The following is a 20,437-nucleotide window of genomic DNA, read 5'->3' as shown; positions in this document are numbered from 1 at the left end:
ATAATAACTAAAACAAACTTAAGCTTACACTGAATAAAATAACTAAAACGAAACATTTTCAAACAATGGAACTTAAACTGAAACTGGGAAATCCAATGTGGAAACTATCGGAAATTGAATTAAATTAAATTAACAACAAAATGTCAAAATAATATTAACAATAAACTAATTAGAAAATACAAAACTATAATTACTCTGATACAAGTTACTCTGGTACAATAATTGAAAGAAAGAAAGAAAGAAAGAAAGAAAGAAAGAAAGAAAGAAAGAAAGAAAGAAAGAAAGAAAGAAAGAAAGAAAGAAAAGGTTCAAATATTTCAAGTTATTTTATTAACCTTTAGGTGGCGCGATGTGTTTGAACTGTAGCTCCCCTGTCTCGTCTCATCCAACATGGCGTCGTCCGGGCCGGCTTCTCCAGCTCTCTCATCACTGGGCGGGTCCACGGTTGGTCGGGCTGCCAGCCGTTGGGCACTTCCGGCGGGCTCGGGTTTCCTCCGACTCGGCATTTAAATGGAACTGCAGGACATCAGCTGCTGCTACTTTCAGCTCGTGCTGTTATAGAAAATAACCGGTAGTGCTAGCAAGACAGTCTGCTCTTATTTCTAACTCGAAAACGACAAAAAAAATCTTTGTCCCTGAAGATTGTTTGCTCTGGTTGTTGTGTTGTTTTTTCCTTTTTGTTTTTGAGCAGAAGAGCGGGAGCGGCGGAACAATAACGGGGCTTGCTCTCCTGACAGCCTGTCGGTGCATCGTTTTTGGGATTCCTTTGCTAGCCCTCGGACGAAATTGAATAGCGGTAATGTGATGTTGAGTCAGAGCAGAATGATTTAGGCTTTTCTCGGCAGCGTTTGTTTACTGAGGTAGACTGGGGGTAAACATAAACAGGCTCTGCAGCAGAGGTGGCCTGGACTGGACTGGGAGGACCGATGGACTTGAGATGATGAACCTGAACGATCAGGTTTAAATTCTGATTGATTTACGGAGCGATTTGTTTTTAGGATTGTTTGTGTTTTGTTTGTTTTTACGTTGTACATATCACCACAGTGTAACGCCCATAAATAATCAAAATTGACTTAAAATATCATCAAAAAAAGTGTCACCACCCATTTAGTGCAGTAGGATAGCGACTAACGTTAACCATTGGACACTAATAGTCCTGTATTGTGTGTGTTAAAATACATTTTCAGGACAAACAAAATATCTCTATATTTATGCAGGTCTTATTAAAACATTTTCTTTAGTGTAAATTTGGTTTTGATAACTTAGATCTTTTTTTCGTTATAGATCATTTAATAGTTTTGGAATATTTCACTTTAAGCTACATTGAGGACACATTTAGTAGCCTTTCAGGTCAGTGACAAACAGAGTAAGCTGGCATAGATTTCTAGCTGATCAATAATTAGCATTTTTGATTATCATTACCTATCTGGAGCATAACTAAGTCTAATTATAAGTAACCAGCAGCGATGTTCAGCTGGCTTGGAACCGATGATAGGAGGAAGAAGGAGCCGGAAGTCTTTCAGACAGTCAGTGAAGGATTGAAGAAACTCTATAAAACCAAGCTCCTACCACTGGAGGAGAGCTACAAGTTTCATGAGTTCCACTCTCCGGCACTGGAGGATGCTGACTTTGACAACAAGCCCATGGTCTTACTGGTGGGACAGTATTCTACTGGCAAGACCAGCTTCATACGGTATGTTTGCTCACACACATGCAAAGAAAACCTTAGAAACAAGCACAAACAAATGAGGGAGAGGCTACCAAAAAAGAAGGAATGATAGAGAGAGGGAGAGCATGACACACCCAAGCTGACTTTTCCAGCAGTTTGACAGCAAGCGTGAGGAAGAGGTGGTCATAATTATGCACACAAAGCAACCAAAAAAAAAAACACAGAACAATGAGAACAAAACATTGTGAGGAGGCACACCTCCTCAAGCTTTATTGGATTCATAAAGGGTTTATTTGGCATGACTCCTACACAGGCAGACTTGTTGCATTTGGAGGCATTACTGCATTGTTCTGGAGCTCTCCCTGATGAAGTCAGACTGAAAGATGAGCATTACTTCATGAGTATTGGTCAAATAAATGTGTTCACTTGAGGCAAAGTTCAGGAAATGTAGGGGTAAATTGTTTATTACTGATTTTAATTATTGTGGAATAACAATAAGCAGCTATTTGTTGCTGATATAGTTTGTGAACTGATAGAGGTGGGCAGCGAGGCTTCCTTGTAGGAACCCACTGTTAGGACTCATGCAGAGCTGTTTTGCCCTGAGGTGCAGGAAGTCTTGACTCGCTCCTAACTTCTGCTTTTTACAGCATGGAGAAAAAAAGTATACAAACATGTGCTTTGAGAGTTTTTTTTTCCTTTTATTAAACCTTTTTAACTCTCTAATTGACCACATTTTCATGTCTTACTAGACATTTTGTGTTATTATATTATGTAACACACAGTGTCCTAATATGGTTTTGACATTGTTGTTGTTGCAACTACACATAGGGAGATTGATACACCGATTTATCAACCATGTATTGGTATTGGCTCAGTTTTTAACCTGTTTCTCCCATCAGTTTTATGCTGGTTTAATGTTTAAAGAGATAAAAGTCTTTAAAAATCAGGAATTCTTTGATTCCCTGGAACCAAAGTGGAGAAACAAACACAAAAAACAAAACTGAGAAACAATTGACCAAATTGTTGTTTAAACATCGGTATCAGCCCAGAATTTCCTAGTCAGTGCAACCAGCACATATGTTGCTATTTGACTGGTATTACTGAACTGGATCATTCCTTTTGTGCTTCACCTCATAATGATGTGTTGCTGTTCTGTCAGAGCACATGACCTGGAGTATCAGTGAAATTAGTGTGTGACGGTGAGAAGTGTTAGCAGCTGGGTGTCGAGCCTCTTTTGAGCTGCAGTCCTACTGCTAACATCTCACCCCTTTGACATAGACACACAATTGTGCGTACACACACACTTGTGGAGAGTAGTAGGCAATTAAGCCTTTGAAAGCCTGAGAGTGGATGCTGTTAGTGACTTCCTTCTGTAAGATGGGACCATCTCTGCTCCAATCTCTGCCTTCTCTCTCTTCTTCCTCCTCTGTGTCTGATTCCTGCTCTCCTTTCTCCTTCCTCTGTCACCACTCACGACACCATCCCAGTCAGCAGCCTGACCCCCACGCCACTGACATTGTAGCAGTAGGATGCAGAATGTACAAACTGCTGAGTAACACTTGGATGGAGCTGCTGCTTCTCTTTCATTTCATGCCCCATGGTCTCCCTCGGGGTTTGATGTGCTTGCATGGTCTGCCAAGCTACAAACTACCAGCAGCGTTATTCCCTACTTTGCTAGAAGTTTATTTTCAGACTTGTATAGCCAGTGGATTTAAACGAGACGTTACAGTGAATATGTTTACTAAAATAATATTTGTCTCGGCATGAATTAGAAAAGTCATAGAAGGATATCTGCCTGACAGAGACAGGAAATGGATTAAAGACAGGAGAAGCTGATGGAGGGTAATACAGTCTGACTGCCTTTGAAGTTATTCAGAGTTAAGCAGTCTCAACTTTCCCTCCGTTTGGGGCTGAATTTATTGATTTTTCCTTCTAGGTCTCACATTTTCTGTTAGGGGACTTTTCATAGAGCAAGCCAATGCCAGGATATACAATTTCCTTCAATATAGAATATAATAAACTGTAAATCTGGGCCCTCCTCATGTGCCTAAATCTGTTCATTCACAGGTAAATTTCAATATACTTTGATCCTTAAAACTCAAGAGATGCATCATTGAGGTTAAGGATTTTCTTAACCCCATCTTACAGTCAAATGAAAACTGATATGATGGGAGCAGATGTATATATCTGGAGTGCACATACATGGATTATATGTGTGATACGACACATATACTAGTGCATATGTATGTAGTTGTGCACATGCATTACACAACCTCTTTATAGACAGAAGAGCTCACTGTACAGACATGTGTGCACAGAGATGGCTCCACCAGGCACTACTAGCTCCTTTGACAAGCTCTGACAAGGTGGATGTATGTCTGTGGATATCAGGGCACCATCCTTACACCTTGAAGCAGTTAAAATGTGCACGCATCCCACACCCTTATAGCTATAAATCTCTTTGCCTAAATCTCCTTTTGTGGTCTCACATTGCATTTTTGGGAGTGTGAAACTCAACAGAAACACACCAGCCTTCATTTGAAACATGTGTGTTGTCACTGAATCCACAGCTGAGGATTTAACCTTTCACATCTGAAACATATCAAATGGAAGTCAGCTGCAATGCCAACGAGGCCAGTTTAGTTGTGCTGTGAGTTAGTTGTGATACTTTTTTGCAGCAGAACACATTTGTGCACACCACTCCATGCATCAAATTTAATGTTCCTGTTCCCAAGCCGTTTTCACTTCAGCAGTCTGTGATAATCATTGATTAAACAAGCCTGTGGCAAGGCTGTATATTAACTGTTTGACCTCCACAAAGAGGAAGCTCTTAACCAAATTCTTACTAACTGGCAAGAATTAGACCATGGGAATGTCAATAACACTATATTCAGTGGTTAAAAAGAGTGGCTGATTGTGCAGCAGAAGATTGATTCAATGTTAATTTCTGGTTTTGTCCACTTTCTTCTTTTCATTTCCAGTGAACCAGTTCTAAAAAATAATAGCGCTGGAGTAGAGATTCAGATTGAAATTGAAAGCTTGGCTTAAATTTTTAATGGAATCGGTTGACACTTTTGAGAAATATACGCCCTCTAACTGCAGTACCACTAATCTAAACAGTGTGAGAATATACTGTTCAAAAACATGGAAAAAAGGGAACTCTTTGAAAAGAGATCAGATCTCAATGGGGGGGAAATCATGCTGGATTTCTATAATGATATAGACTGGGTAATGTGTTTAAAAACAAAACAACGATCATCTTATGGATGTCTGAATTCATAGACATCCTGATAAAGTGTAAAAATGATTTGTCAGTCTCATTCATTTTGCCAAAATGTAATTGCAGCAACTTAAAATGGCACTCAGTAGTTTGCTTGGCCCCCAAGTGCTTATATGTATGCCTGACAATGTATGCTCTTGATGAGTTGATGGCTGGTGTCCTGGGGGGATCTCCTGTTAGATCTGGAGCAGGGGATCACTCAGCTCCTGGGCAGTTTGAGGTGGTACTTGGCAGTGCTGGGCTGAAACATAAGGTCCCATTTAGGTCAGGTGAGCATGGGGGTCAGTAAGTGGTATCAATTCCTTCATCCTCCAGGAACTGCCTGCATACTCTTTGCACATGAGGCTGGACATTGTAGTGCACCACAAGGAATCCAAGTCCCACTGCGTCAGTGTAGAGTCTCACAGAAGGCCCAAGGATTTCATCCCGATACCTAATGGCAGTCAGGGTGCTGTTGCCTAGGCTGTGGAGGTGTGTGTGTGTCCCTTTGTGGATATGCTTCACCAGACCATCTCTGACCTTCCACCAAACCAGCCATGCTCAATAATATTAAAGGCAGTATGACATATTGGGTGGCTGTAGCTCAGGTGGTAGAGCAGGTCATCTACTGATCGGAAGGTTGGTGGTTCGATTCCTGGCTTCCCCTAGTCTGCATGCCAAATATCCTTGGGCAAGATACTAACCCGAAATTGCTCTCCGATGCATTCATCGGAGTATGAATGTGTGTGAATGTCAGTTGTGCTTGTGCGAATGGGTGTGAATGGGTGAATGCACAAGTTGTGTAAAGCGCTTTGAGTGCTCAGAAGAGTGGAAAAGCGCTATATAAGAACTAGTCCATTTACCATTCTCCATGGCCTCTCCAGACCGTTTCATGTCTTTCACATGTGGTTAATGTGAAACTGTTCTCATCTCTGAAAAAGCACAGGGCACCAGTGGTCGACCTGCCAATTCTGATATTCTATGGCATCAGGCTGGGCAGTGAGCACAGAGCCCTCATGAAGTCTGTTGCTGGCTGTTTTGTAAGAGGCATTTACATCAGTGTGCATCACGTTGCTTCCACAAAGGAGCAGATAACATTCCTGCTGATGGGTTAAGGACTTTCTATGGTTCTGGAAAAATGTCAGTGGCCTTCATCTGAAAACAATTCCTGTTTCGGAGGTTTTCTTATTGATTCCCCTCTTTAGTGCATCAAAGCAGCTGAAACAGATTAGCAACCCTCTCTGCAAGCATATCAAAATCCTAGAAGTTTAACTGACTTGATGCTCTGCTCTAATTAAAAAGTGTTCCTTTATAATTTTTTTTGATAACTCTTTGAAAAGCCTCAAAACCCGAGTTTGCCTTGTTTTTGGACTATGTGTCTGCGGTTAAGCCATGATCGTATGGTAACAAGACTGACAGTCAGGCACACCTCTTTTTGCTTTGTGGTCGCTTAAAACCAGTGAGGGGAAAAAAACTGAAAAGATGCAGAAATCTGTGCTTGGAAGTAACAGAAACTTTAATATTTGTTTGCATTTAAATCCACTTTATTGACAGAATTCCTCCATACTTACCTCACCTAATCAGAACACTCTTTTCCAAAAGCCCTTTATTGGTCCATGTGTTTACCAGTAAACTAAATTTTGCTTGTTTTGGATCTGGTCAGTGGCAGCCATCCAGTCTGTGATCATCTAAAATTCCCCCAATCTTGGTTCCAGCAGCGTCTAATTCAAGGCAGACATGTTTTCTGTTTTTTTTTCTCAATTGCGTCTTACCATCCTGACCAACTTCATTTATCAGCAGAGTCAGAATAAAAAAAAAATCATACAAAATGAAGCAGAACTTTGAAATTAGAGGCTACAGATGCAATATGTATTTTAGGTTTTATCTAAAGATTGATGCTGGATCAAACATTCTAATACAAATGTATATATAACCTTTTTATAATACTTTATAATGCTGATCATAATCTTGTAATATCTTGTTGATCCTTTTTCACTATTGTTCTTTGTTCATCTTCGAGGAATTATTTCAGCATACTTAGAAAGCCTTTTTGCACAGTTGACTTATTCTTACACGGTGATTGAAAACATCTCCTCTCTCATCTTGTTTTGCTAACTGCTATTTCCTGTCATCTCACCCGCAGCTACCTGTTGGAGCAGGATTTTCCTGGCATGCGGATTGGCCCCGAACCCACCACAGATTCCTTCATCGCAGTGATGCACGGCGACACAGAAGGAGTCATCCCCGGCAATGCTTTGGTGGTTGACCCCAAGAAGCCCTTCAGAAAGCTGAATGCATTTGGAAATGCATTTCTCAACAGGTAGATGATTGATGGCCACACTCACACTTTCAGATGATGGTCTTTATTGGTGTGTACAGTGAGTTAAGTATTCAAGCACAGAGGGAAAGACCGAGGGAGCACAAGTGAGAATCCACACCGCAGCTCTACATTCCTTTGTGATTGAATTTCCCCCCGCTCACTGGTCAGGGTTTTCTTTGTTAATGGCTGTGTGAGAGACAGCCAGCAGTCTCTGTAGAGCCATCCTTCTGCTTAAAAGTACACTGGCAGAAGCTCTTATGGTAGTGTCCTCAGTGTGAGGATCAAGCAATGTTGAAAGGAGACAGGAAAAAATGATGTCTGTCAGTGGGGATTTAGAGGGTTCGCATTGAAGACGACCACTTACCTGTTCATATTTATTCAGCTGGATAAAACTAGGGAGAGCAGCACAGACGGAGGAGAGAGGGTAACTGAGATAGGGCCATGCTGATGGATGATTTTAAACTTGTGTCCTGGAACTTTCTCTCTATCTCATGTCTGTTTTGTGTGTGTGTGTGTGTAGGTTTGTGTGTGCTCAGCTTCCTAACCCTGTACTGGAAAGCATCAGCGTGATCGACACGCCAGGGATTTTGTCTGGAGAAAAGCAGAGAATCAGTCGAGGTAAGAAACACATTTGCTCAAACTTCTATTCTCTTCTGTTTATGGTGTGTGTGTGTGTATGTGCGCGCGCATGTGTGTTTATCCTCTGCATCCATTGAGCTGCAGCCCCCCCCAGTCCCACTGAACTCTGAACTACAATGTCAGCATTTCCTTTGGACCCGTGTGTTTGTTTTAGCTTTTGCTATCAGGAGGATTATGCTTCATTCATTTCAAAGAACAGGAAGCTGTTACAAAAAGATGAGCTTTGAATTTGTTCTCCAACATGCACACATAAGTGCACACTGCCTGAATTTTAACACTTTTTAACTTTGTGGTTTTCTTAAGTCTCGCATGGAAATGAAAAAGAGAAAAACAAAATTATATGAGGTTCATTTGGATCAACTTTAATATAGTGTAAACAAAAAGGTGCAGATTTAAGAGGACTCATGGGTAACCAAATGGTTGCACAGTATGCCATAAAATACATTTTAGGTTAAACTTTTTAAACATTTGATTGGATTTTGAGGATGCTTATGAATATTTATCATCTGTAGGTATTGTACAAGACATGCTAGATTGGGAATTTCAATCTTGAACTGTTTGCTAAGTAGGAAGGGCATGCAGCCAAAGAAGTGTAAAACTATTTAAGGTACCACTGTATGAGTCTTGCAGTGGTGAGAGTACAATGTGCTTTGATACCTTTTCTCTGGGAAGATTGACATAAACAAAACCCCAACCGTCTGACCTCTGTGTCAAATCTAGACAAAGACACTATTGTTCTAATCTAATATCATATACAGTAAAGCAGGTGTGTGTAATTTTGAGTTATTCCTGATAAAGGACGACGAGTGTTAAAGACTTCAGTACATATTCATGGCTTTAAAACCATGGTCTTACATTTCATACTTGCAATATTGAAAGCTTCATAACTGTCCCACCAAAGATAGACGGAACAAAATTGTGACATGTCAGAAGTGTGTGATTACCATCTCAGAGTGTGTTCGCTTCCGCGACTTGTGTCTGCTAACCTCGCAATGAAAAGATGCGCTGGTCAGTACAACACTGGCGTTTGTGTGTGTATGTGTGTGAGTGGAAAGAAAAACATAAACAGAAAACAAAAATATGTGAAAATGAATACGGGGTTTCAACAGCTGTCCTCCAGCTGTTATCAGGATTGCGCCACGAAGGATGAAGCATAGGAAGAGATAACGGAGGAATCACAGTGCACTATAGCCCTGGATTCAAGCGCTGCTGTAACAGTGTAGTCCATAAATGAGAGAAAATCCAAAATAAATACAAACCTTTGTGCTCAGTTCTTGTTTTTTAAAGTCATTAGACATATATACTGCACATTCATTCCACTGTGGAAAAAGGAACAGTTCAAAGAAAACATTAAACGCCCCAAATTACCACCTCGTTCACGCCCATAATGTTGCCCTTACAACAAAGAGCGAACTGGTAGTTGTCAGATCTCCATTATGATGTGTGCTAAAATGCAAAAAGCTGATGATGTGAAGAGAAACTTTGCGTGGAAAGTTTTCAAGAATGTTCCCGAGCTGTCTCACAGGAGGATGTGTGTCTGGCATGGCTGGCATTCCCAAAGCTAAATGGTGGCATCGCTATACCAACCGCTAACATTAACCATTCCAGTTCTTTTGTTAAAGTAAGTCTTAATTTATTCTGTCCTGCACTCACCTCTCTGAGTTTCTTTCAAAGGCGAATGCTTTCTTTTCTTCCATCTTTTGTCTATTTTCCTGTTTCTCCCCCAGGCACTGTTTTGGTTTGCTATCCCAAGTAAAGCCTGAACTAATTGACTTTTGGCATATCCAGTATTGTCTGTCACCATAGCAAATCACTGATTATATGAATACTTGAAAAATAAAAGTAGTAATGGTGTTTTAATATAATAATTTTCTACGTTCCCGCTCCAGAGAGTATTTATTGTGTTCTTGTGCACGACCAGTACTGTGACATTTGGAGTCCTGTTATAAGATGACGTATCAGGAGGCTTATTCAGCTTTTGATTAAAAGCGAAAAAGTTCTGGTCACGCAGTTCAGGACATTACTTCATACCAAGGTTGGGTCTGCATGGATATTATTCATAACTTTAATGCTTGTCATGAGGGTTTTTGTTGTCTCCAGCTTTACTGTTAAGAAATGAAGTAAATCAGTGTTTCATCAACATTAACCAAATATGAAATTTATGTTTGGAAGTTGTTAAAAGGAACCAGACAAGCACCAGCTCTGTTTCACCTTGTTTTTCCTTTTTGGCCCAAGTGTCCAAAAAACATGGTGTTAAACCAAATAAACAGCACAGTGAGGTGAAACACGGATACTCTGTGGCCAACACAAAAGAACAAATACAAGTTAAACTTAACCTCTGCTGAGTGAGCACAGCTGTGTTTTCTCTGGGGACTCTGTGTGCAATTTTTTTGTTATTGTGTGCTCATTAACTTTTCATTTAGTTCCCCATCATCATCATCATCATCATGTTTCATTTACATGTTCTGTGTCACATTCTTTCTCTTAGTCACTTTTCTTTTACTCTGTTTCAGTGTTTTTAAGAGTGTTTGTGTGTGCTCAACTGTGTGTGCGTGTCTGTCTCCAGAGGAGGAGTTGTCAGGCTATAGCAGCCTGCGCAGATGTCTTTATGGAGGTATTGTAGATAATAAATCTTGGCAACAACCAGCTGCAGAAGGCTTCAAATGATACCTTGACTCTGAAGAATTTGTGGGCTTTTACATATTCTTCACCAGCCTTGTCACGTGGCTTTGGGAAAAGTTCACCTTGTTTCATAAAATTATTATTAATATTATCTGTGCAGTTAGCTGACTTATAAATTATAATGGCAATTATTTTGGCCACTCATAAACTGTATATAAAAGATAGACATAGCCAGCAGGTCTGAAAATAAAGAAAATGTCGAGTTGAATCTGCTTTCTCTGTAATGGTCAGCAGGGGGCGACTTCTCTGTTTACAAATAGAACACTTTTAAGTCTTTTGTTAATACAAAATTGTCAAAGGAGCTTAAAAAGAAAGCGACTGGACTTCTTTGACTAACTTTAAGTTCATTTAAAGAAGTCCAGTTGCTTTCTTCTCAAACTCCTTACACTACCATGACCTGGATGACTGAGAACCTACACAGACATATTTTATATGATGATTTTTATTTGTTTAAATTCGGGTCAGACAGTAAAAGTGGTGATGGGTTTCTCAAATCCACAGCTAACGTGTGAAGCTTCAAAACTGGGCTTTTTATGATTTGACACACACACACACACACACACACACACACACACACACACACACACACACGTATGGAAACAAATAAAAACATTACTGCTGCCCTATGACAATAGCCAGGGCTCAAGCCACACTGGCTACACCCATCCTTTATGTACAGTCTGTGTCCTTCTTATGAATTCCTGTAATTTTGATAATCTCCTGGGCACTTTTGGTCTCCACATTTTAATAGTCCAGGAGCATAACACTAGCATCACTGTCAGACCTCATGAGCATCTTACCTCCACTGTAGGCAGGTTATTTCACTTTGACTTTTCGCTTAGGAGCACCGTCCCCTTCACAGCTTAAAATTGAAGTGTTGCTTTAATCCCATAACACGTGAGAAGTGCACTGGGTGAAGAATATTCCAGTAGAATTTAAAAATATCAAGGTATCCATATCTCTTTTAACACCTCTTTCTCGTCTCGGCTCTGTTCATACAGATGCAGTCCGAAACAAATGCTTTACATACTTGCTGCTGCTAAAGTTTTTCTCACGTCCTACTGGGGAATGCATTTTAGCCAAGTGAGATTAATTTATTCCTTAAAATACCCATTTTTGTTAACAATTGAAGCATCATGTAAACATTAACACAAGAACTCAGATATTTGGACGTTTTGTTAAACACTCAGAGCCACCGTGGAGTGTAAACTGTTCCACTACTGGGCAGCAAGTATGTGAAATGGGGGCTTCTTATCACAGCTATGTACAGAAGATCAAATGTTGCTATGTTCAGAGCAAACAGCCTCTGAATGTAGGTTTAAATATGTAAAGGCATATTTTACGTGCATAGCTTTACAAAGAAAATCCATCTGATAATCCCTGAATTAACCTAAAACTATTGCTTACTCGTAGGATTTCTCCTGGGTGTTATCGCTCATAATTAAATACTGCAGCGCTGGACTGACTCTGCGTCTGTTGTGTGTCCTTCAGTGTTGTTTGAACACTAGAGCTTACTAATCCTTCGATCTACCCTTTGTTCTTTGTTTCCCTCTCATATCCTGTGGAATTCCTTCAGGTAAGCTAGCGTTTCGTCCTTGACTGAGGTAGAAAGTCAAAGAAGTCAGTGGCGTACACCTGCTGTTGGACTCATTCATTAATTCATGTTTACATGTTTTACAGAGGAAGCATTATTCATAGCTTTCTTGCAGAATGCCACGAGTACAATGCACTTGTTTAGTGTAAACTATTCATTATCAATCTTATGACAGATGGAAGTAACAGTCTGTAGTTTGAGGGCTCTCCCCCTATTGTTCAACTTTAAAAAGCCACCTTGTTTGAACATTGGCAGCACTGTTTTCATCAGGAAACAGACATTCTTTTCTCTCAACATGCTACAATATGGGCATAAGTTTTAATGCCTCCTCTTTGACCTGCAGCCATTGGATTTGTCTTGGGAGTATTTTTAGGCCATAATGATGTTCCTATCATAACTTGTTCTGCTGACTTTTACCTCTAAAGTTGCATGCATGTTCTCAGTCTGTAACTTCAGTTGTGTTGACTACCAGTATAACCAATAACTAAAGTGGTTTTGATGTGGGTACTGGATGTGGGTAAAGGATTGAGAGGTAAAAATATGTGTGTTCAATTATCTGCTTCACTCAGTGCCCCATCGAATTATCTGATATCCTTCTGATGTCCCCTCCCCGCTTCTAGGCTATGACTTTGCAGCTGTCCTGGAGTGGTTTGCAGAGCGAGTGGACAGGATCATTTTACTGTTTGATGCTCATAAACTGGACATCTCTGATGAGTTCTCAGAGGTGATAAAGGCCCTAAAGAACCATGAGGACAAGATCAGGTACTGTGGGATTCTTAAATTCACACCAAATATTTTCTTTCTTTTTTTAAATACCATATCATTGGTACCTGGGCATCCATGCAATATTAATGTGAGTAGCTTGTAATAAGAATCATCACCGCTCTCTTCTGTCTTTTTCTCCAGAGTTGTACTTAACAAGGCCGACCAGATAGAGACTCAGCAGCTGATGAGAGTGTATGGTGCTCTGATGTGGTCACTGGGGAAAATAGTCAACACGCCTGAGGTACGCTAAACTGGGGGTTTCTGTGATGGCGTTCATACGGTTTTAAGCCTGTAATTGATCCTTTCACCTATGTCAAAATCACAGAATTGTAATGATTTTTTTTTTTTTAAAGATTGCTTTGAAGAAATAATAATTTTAGAGTGAAATAATGAAATTAGGCACTTGATTGTTAATATTTGCAACCACATAGATATCTGCACATAAATGTGAGAAATCTGTGGCTGAGGTACAAGATTATAGACTTCCTTTTCTAGTCTGAGTTGAGTTGGTGCAGATCAATACGGAGACTAAAAGAGGGGCTGCGTTAGCCAAAATTGAATTTTTAAAACCACTGGCAATTGTACATGTATTTTTTATTGATCTGGATTCTTAAAATAAAGACCATCAGATGCAACTGGGAGCTTTGAACCAGATATTTGTCATCTGATATCCACGTAAGCTGGCTCCCACAGACAAAGTTTGCAGACTAGCCTGTGGGCTCACAGGTTGCAGAATTGTTAACTGGTTGTAGGAGTATTTAAAGACTTTATATTTAATGTTTTTAAATAATATCTGGGGAGCTATGATCCATAATGGTGGCCATTTGAAGGACTGTTAATGGCATATTATGTGAAGAATGGTCCAGTTTGCCTCTGACTTTATTTACTTATTTTTTGTTCTGTCTCCCTTACTGACAGGTGATTCGCGTCTATATCGGTTCATTTTGGTCCCACCCGCTGTTGATTCCTGACAACAGGAAGCTGTTCGAGGCCGAGGAACAGGACTTATTTAAGGACATCCAGTCCTTACCGAGAAATGCAGCACTTAGAAAACTCAATGATCTGATAAAGAGGGCAAGACTAGCCAAGGTGAGGAGCACCTGCGACACAGGATGTTCGAAACAGTTGACGTCAAATAACGCAGATGTTACGCAACATTTCCTACATTTAGTGCTGAGCTGTTACACCATGCTGACATGTTTAAGTTGTCAGTATCACCGATTTATCTGTGTGCTTCCTATTTATTGTGCTCAGCTGTGTTGTTCAGCTGTTAACCTTGACAGAAAGAGATGTTTCGCAGAACTAATAGAGTTAGATAAATGACAATGAATTGTTTCCCATTTCCTCAATGGACAGGAAGTTAGGTAGGCGACAGTCTGCTGCCTGTTGTAGTTCGAGGAAACACAGCAGAGGAAACGCACAAGTGCACACAGTCAAACACGCACAGGTTTATCACACTGAGAGTCGAGCACAGTTTTCCTGTTAGACAGCTGATGGGTGTTGGTGTGTTTTGTGATGAGTTTCAAGGACATGAGGTAGACCCAGATGCGTGTATCGCCGCGGTGACTGAACAAATTTTCTTTTCTTTTTTTTTTGCACGTTTAGTTTCTGCTGAATATTGTTTAAACACTTTTTCCAGGAAAACCCTTTTTGTAATGAAAAGTGGACTCCAAATGTGAATTAGAATTTGTTAATTATTAAAAGAAATGCCCACAAAGGTAACAGTAAAGTGGATGACTAATCTGGTTTATGGAATATTAAGTGTCCTCAAGCTTAATGTTGTCACAGTGGCTTGTGTTACAGTTTACCCACTTGTCAGAAGCTCAAATATAATTCAATCATTACAAGGAGAACCTGAGACAATAAAACACATAATCTTTATTTTAAAGTAATCTGATTATCTACTTTGTATGAGCTCATAGATTTATTAGAGTGCTTCAGTTGTGTGTCTGGTTAAATATCACAGATAGAGATGTTTTTCTTTTCCTTCCACACATTTTTGCATCAGTTTTTCTTTGTGTCTCTTGTGGCCCTTGGAAGAACAAACAAAAAGAACAAGTCAATCTCATGACATTTAATAGGTGACTTTTTTCCCCACTCATAAAAAGTTAACAATTAACTACCTTTGCTGCACTTGATCCTGTTTTTACCTACTCCAAGCTCAGTTTTTCCACAGTTTCTTTTTTTTTATATAGCTCTTTACTTCTGCATACTTAGATGTTGCTTTATAGCATAATGTGGAATATTATAACAGACACGATTTTGAAGTGGAATCATTTGAATCATTTTAACTGAAATTTATAAAGAATTTAGTCTCCTAGTACCTGCTCATCAATTAATAAACATCAATTAGCACCTATAACAAGAATAACAAATAAAAGCTTAATGAATTCAAACACAGTTGCTTATACTTTCCATGTGAAGTCATCGATAACTCTCTTAATCTGCAGGTCCACGCTTATATCATCAGCTCACTTAAAAAAGAGATGCCCGCTGTGTTTGGGAAGGAGAACAAGAAGAAAGAGCTCATCGCCAGCCTTGGAGATATCTACAAACGCATCGAAAGAGAACACCAGATATCACCTGGAGATTTTCCGAATCTGAAAAAGATGCAGGTAAGCAGTGAAGCAAAGGATTAAGGTTTAGTAAATGAGGTTTTGACATGATTGGAATGAATGCAGGGGCTTCACTGATTTTAAGTTACACGAGTAGCGTTAGTTAATTGCAATTTTAGCTGATGTCTTGTTTTTTTTAAAATCTAACAAGGAAGTGAAATAGAGAGAGTAGTAACAGTCAGAGAGTCACAGAGTTTTACCGTTTCCTGAGCTAACCACTGAAGTACAACACACTCAGCAGAGACTTTAACTGATGAGGGAAATGTTGATAATTGGTCTTTATTAACTTGTTGTTGTTATTATTATTGTCATATAAGATTGATCTTAATCCTTACTGCACAGAGAACTGTCAGCCTCTGATGTTGTGGGCCATTTTGTACATTTCAATAAGCTTCTCATAACGTTGTATACCACTCTGTATTTTGTGTTTCTCTATTTTCTTTTTTTGATCTTTGGAACAATACTCGATTTTCCTTTGTGTACTTTAAGATATTTTGTGGCTACAAATGGGATGAAACAGAGTTCCATTGAAAGTAGAGTGCTAACTGAGTACTTTAACTCATGTACATCACTTGTGCAGCTATCAAGCAGTATGTCGGTAGATTGATCACCAGCTCCTCCTGAAGTATCCTTGGGCAAGATATTACATCCATCAGAGTATTTTTGAATGTAATCAATCAGTTTGTCAATCCAATCTTTGTTTTGAACACATAAATAACAAGTATCAATGCACTAAAAATAAATAAACACAAAATCATTGAAATCCATCAAATTCACATGGAAAAAACATAAAATGTTGACCATTTTATGTTTGAAAAGAAGAAGGAGGAAGTAAGGAAGTAAAAGTGTAGAAAACAAAAATGTATAGTTTAATCTGTGTGAGTGAGGCTTGTAGTAGAAAGCACTTTGAGTGCTATAGTGATATAAGTACCAGGCTATTTACTTGAACTGTGTAATGCTTACCTAATTGTAAATATTACTAAAGTGAAACTTTTATTGAAGCATATTTTATTGTTACTTCAGTGACTTAAGTAATTTTATAGAATACTTCTGGAACATTTGATTGACTACATCAGCATTCTTTACAGATGTGTATTTTAAAATGATCTTTATCTGTGCTGAGGGTATAGGTTATATATAAATTATAACCTAACTTGAGACAAACTTGTGTTTTTTCCAGGACCAACTCCAAGCTCAGGATCTCAACAAATTCCAGCCTCTAAAACCTAAACTCTTGGAGGCGGTCGATGACATGTTAGCCAATGACATCGCCGGCTTAATGGTCCTGGTCCGACAAGAGGAAACCCAGCGGCCCAACGCAGTAGTGAAGGGCGGCGCGTTTGACGGCACGTTGGACGGCCCATTCGGTCACGGGTACGGCGAAGGAGCCGGCGAAGGCATCGACGAAGCAGAGTGGGTCGTCGCTCGCGACAAACCTGCTTACGACGAGATTTTCTACACGTTATCTCCTGTCAATGGGAAGGTGACCGGAGCCAACGCCAAGAAGGAGATGGTCAAGTCAAAACTGCCCAATACAGTGCTGGGCAAGATCTGGAAGCTGGCAGATATCGATAAGGACGGCATGCTCGACGATGAGGAGTTTGCTTTAGCCAATCATCTGATAAAGGTGAAACTTGAGGGACATGAACTACCATCAGAGCTGCCTGGACACCTGGTGCCTCCTTCCAAGAGGAAAATAGCTGAATAAATGTAATTCAGATTACCCGTAATGACCTACTCAGCCCTAGAACCCATAGGTAGCCCCCTCCCCCTTCCCCAGAGAAAATGTTCTTTAATAGAAAAGGAGTCATCCTGTAGCAACAACAAGAACAAAGACAAAAAATTTAACACAAGTAGAGCTCATTTCAAGTCTTCTTCCTGTTCTGTTGCTGTTATCGTCTGATCTGTAGTCTTAATTTCCTAATTTAAGCTGCCAATGCATTCAAATGTATCTTCACGCGACTGAGACTGTTAGCATACTGGCTGCAAGCTTTGAGTAACAAAAAAATAAAAAACAAAGTGCGTTTACCTCTTCATTAGGATTAAACCAGATAAGATTAATTTTATAAAATTAAATAGCTTTTATTAGTGTTTCAAGAATGCAAACCATGGCTCTCAGCTTTACAGAATTAAAGCAGAATACTTGTTGGAGTAGGACAGGTGTTAGACATGTGCAAAAGAAGAAACACTGGAATATAAAGACATATATGTACGTTCAACTAAACTACTGGAAAAAGGAGAAATATTGCAACAATGTGAAGACAAAAATAAAGTCTTTTTCTGTTAAAACTTTACCTTTGGTCAAACCGATTTATTATTATGATGATTATTAGTATTCAGTTTACTCTAAGAAGTAAATCCAAATTAAATTATGTGTTTTTAAATGTAAACCAGAAGATTTTACATTCCTTGTACTTTGAGATAATGCGCACATACAGACAACAGAATGAAAACGACATCCTAAAGAGGAACAGGCCTGCGTTTCGTATTAAATGTGACGTGCTGCTCGACCTTTTGCTTTGGACGAAGGAACCTGTATGATTCTCATTAACACGTGCTGATACTGAGATTATAATAACAGACCATATTATGGGTGTTGTTTGGAAACTAGCGCGACAGCATGCTCTGAATAACCGCTTTGGTCGGACTTTGAATTTTGAATGGACACGCATCTATTGTTCTGTGTGGACACATCCTGGTTATTGTATGTATGTACAATGGTATCTGACCACATGTTATCAGTGTTATTATTTGTAGTATATACAGTATATATTCATAAGAGAAACATTATTAAAACTACTGAGGGTGGAGTATGTTAGTGGGTTATCAACTGAAAACTGATCAGTTATTCTTCACCTTCCTAAATAATGTAGTATAACCAAAAGTAATAGTCTGAAAGCACCGTTTGTTTTTATTGTGATGACACTAATTGACACATTTAACATTGTTCTATGTGTTTTTGCTGGAAACTTTCCATGTCACATATTGAAATTGTATACATGTAATAAATGTAATTCTTCTTTGCCATGTTTCCAATCCATCACTCTATTGACACACCAGTACCTGTGTGTGTGTGAGTGTGTCTCCTTAAATATAGCATGTTAGGACCATGTTCATGTTTGTTAACAGAGGTTTTATTGGGTGTATCATTAGATAACCCAACTCAAATAAGTAAAACTGGATTCCCACATGGCAACAAAAATCTTAAGCATGTCTTCATCGAAATGTTTCCAGCTCATGGCCGTTTTCTGACCCTCGTGCTTTACTGTGAATCAAATGCACATAAGAAGACTTACTGCATTCCATTAACTCGAGTTGGGAAATCGCACAGGCGTTATCCTGTTATGGCTCAAGTTTCGGAGGTGTGCAAGATTGGACTGGGGAAAAAAAAGACTTGGATGTGGATTCTCGTCAAATTCACAAGTTGTTTTCAGACCCTGTGTAAACACATTAAGTGGAAACACTAGCGTTACGGTATTTTGGCTGTTTTTATGCTGGTGATGCAGTACTTAAGTCTGTCCTTCACTGCTTTTCTGTCAATGTAAACAGGCCGACAGTGTAATAAAACTCATGTGTAACAACTATCTAAGTGTTGACTCTGTTTTCAAAAAGGAAATCATGTGCAGTATATATTTTGCACCCGCCCACCCAAGAAACTGAGGAAAAGATTTGGAAAAATGGCTATAAATTATTTTAGTGCAATTATAGATGCAACACTGGAAGCCAGAAGACTCTGACATCATTTCTCTGATTTGCAAGTCCTCAGATTAATTCTAGTAAACTGAACTGTAACCAAACACATGTGGATTTTTAGAGGAATTTTCATTTCAGAGGAAAAGTAGATCCTCTTTCAGGTCTAAGGTTCTGTGTATCAGAACATAAAGAAATAAAAAAATCATCTGGTCCTTATCAGGTATGGAAATGATTTAAATACAACTCAGAGGAACAACAACGCATTAGACTGTCGAAATGCAGAAGGAGGATGTGAAAAACAATGATTCAGTAGCTCGTAGAACTACGGTGGCCCCTAGAGACAAAGCATGTATAAACTCCTCAACACATACAAAATCCAAAACACATGCAAACTCCAAAACACATGCAAAATCCAAAACACATACAAAATTCAAAACACATGCAAACTCCAAAACACATACAAAATCCAAAACACGTGCAAAATCCAAAACACGTACAAAATTCAAAACACGTGCAAACTCCAAAACACATACAAAATCCAAAACACGTACAAAATTCAAAACACGTGCAAACTCCAAAACACATACAAAATCCAAAACACGTACAAAATTCAAAACACATGCAAACTCCAAAACACATACAAAATCCAAAACACGTGCAAAATCCAAAACACGTACAAAATTCAAAACACATGCAAAATACAAAACACGTACAAAATCCAAAACACGTACAAAATCCAAAACACGTGCAAAATCCAAAACACATGCAAAATCCAAAACACGTACAAAATCCAAAACACGTGCAAAATCCAAAACACGTACAAAATTCAAAACACATGCAAAATCCAAAACACGTACAAAATTCAAAACACATGCAAACTCCAAATCACAACGGAAGTGCTCCAGGACGCTAGGGGCAGTGTTGAGCTCGATTTGTAAAATAAACGGCAAGTTTGTTGCAAACACATGGGCTCTAGTCTCCGTTGCGCTTCCCAGGTTGCCTAGCAACTATGATACTAACAGCTGGAAACGTGTCATACAACTTTTTTTGACAGAAATGAAGGAGAACATATTTTTTTTCATTTGTTTGTTTGTTTCTACAAGAGCTTTGTGTGATTTGATAAGTATCTGAGGCTGAGACCACAGGACAGTAAAACATGATTTTTGGGCTTCATTTCTGTACTGAACAGTCATTTAAGATT

At 39.2% G+C, this 20,437-nt stretch overlaps 1 protein-coding gene across 1 annotated transcript; it reads left to right on the top strand.

The window, feature by feature from the left end:
- Window positions 1-451: 451 nt before the first annotated feature.
- Window positions 452-19,125, top strand: ehd3 (EH-domain containing 3). Its single transcript, XM_085246435.1, has 8 exons — window positions 452-1,693; window positions 7,072-7,248; window positions 7,769-7,866; window positions 12,784-12,925; window positions 13,070-13,169; window positions 13,847-14,017; window positions 15,379-15,543; window positions 16,724-19,125. Exons 1-8 carry the CDS (start codon window positions 1,467-1,469, stop codon window positions 17,249-17,251), a joined length of 1,608 nt encoding a protein of 535 aa, XP_085102561.1. The 5' UTR covers window positions 452-1,466; the 3' UTR covers window positions 17,252-19,125.
- The last annotated feature ends 1,312 nt before the right edge of the window (window positions 19,126-20,437 follow it).

This window comes from Mchenga conophoros, linkage group LG15, assembly GCF_057382185.1.
Source record: "Mchenga conophoros isolate Kocher_MC1m ecotype Shallow Benthic linkage group LG15, M_conophoros_male_GT1.1, whole genome shotgun sequence".
Taxonomy (NCBI): Eukaryota; Metazoa; Chordata; class Actinopteri; order Cichliformes; family Cichlidae; genus Mchenga; species Mchenga conophoros.
This window is presented reverse-complemented; position numbering and strand designations above follow the sequence as displayed.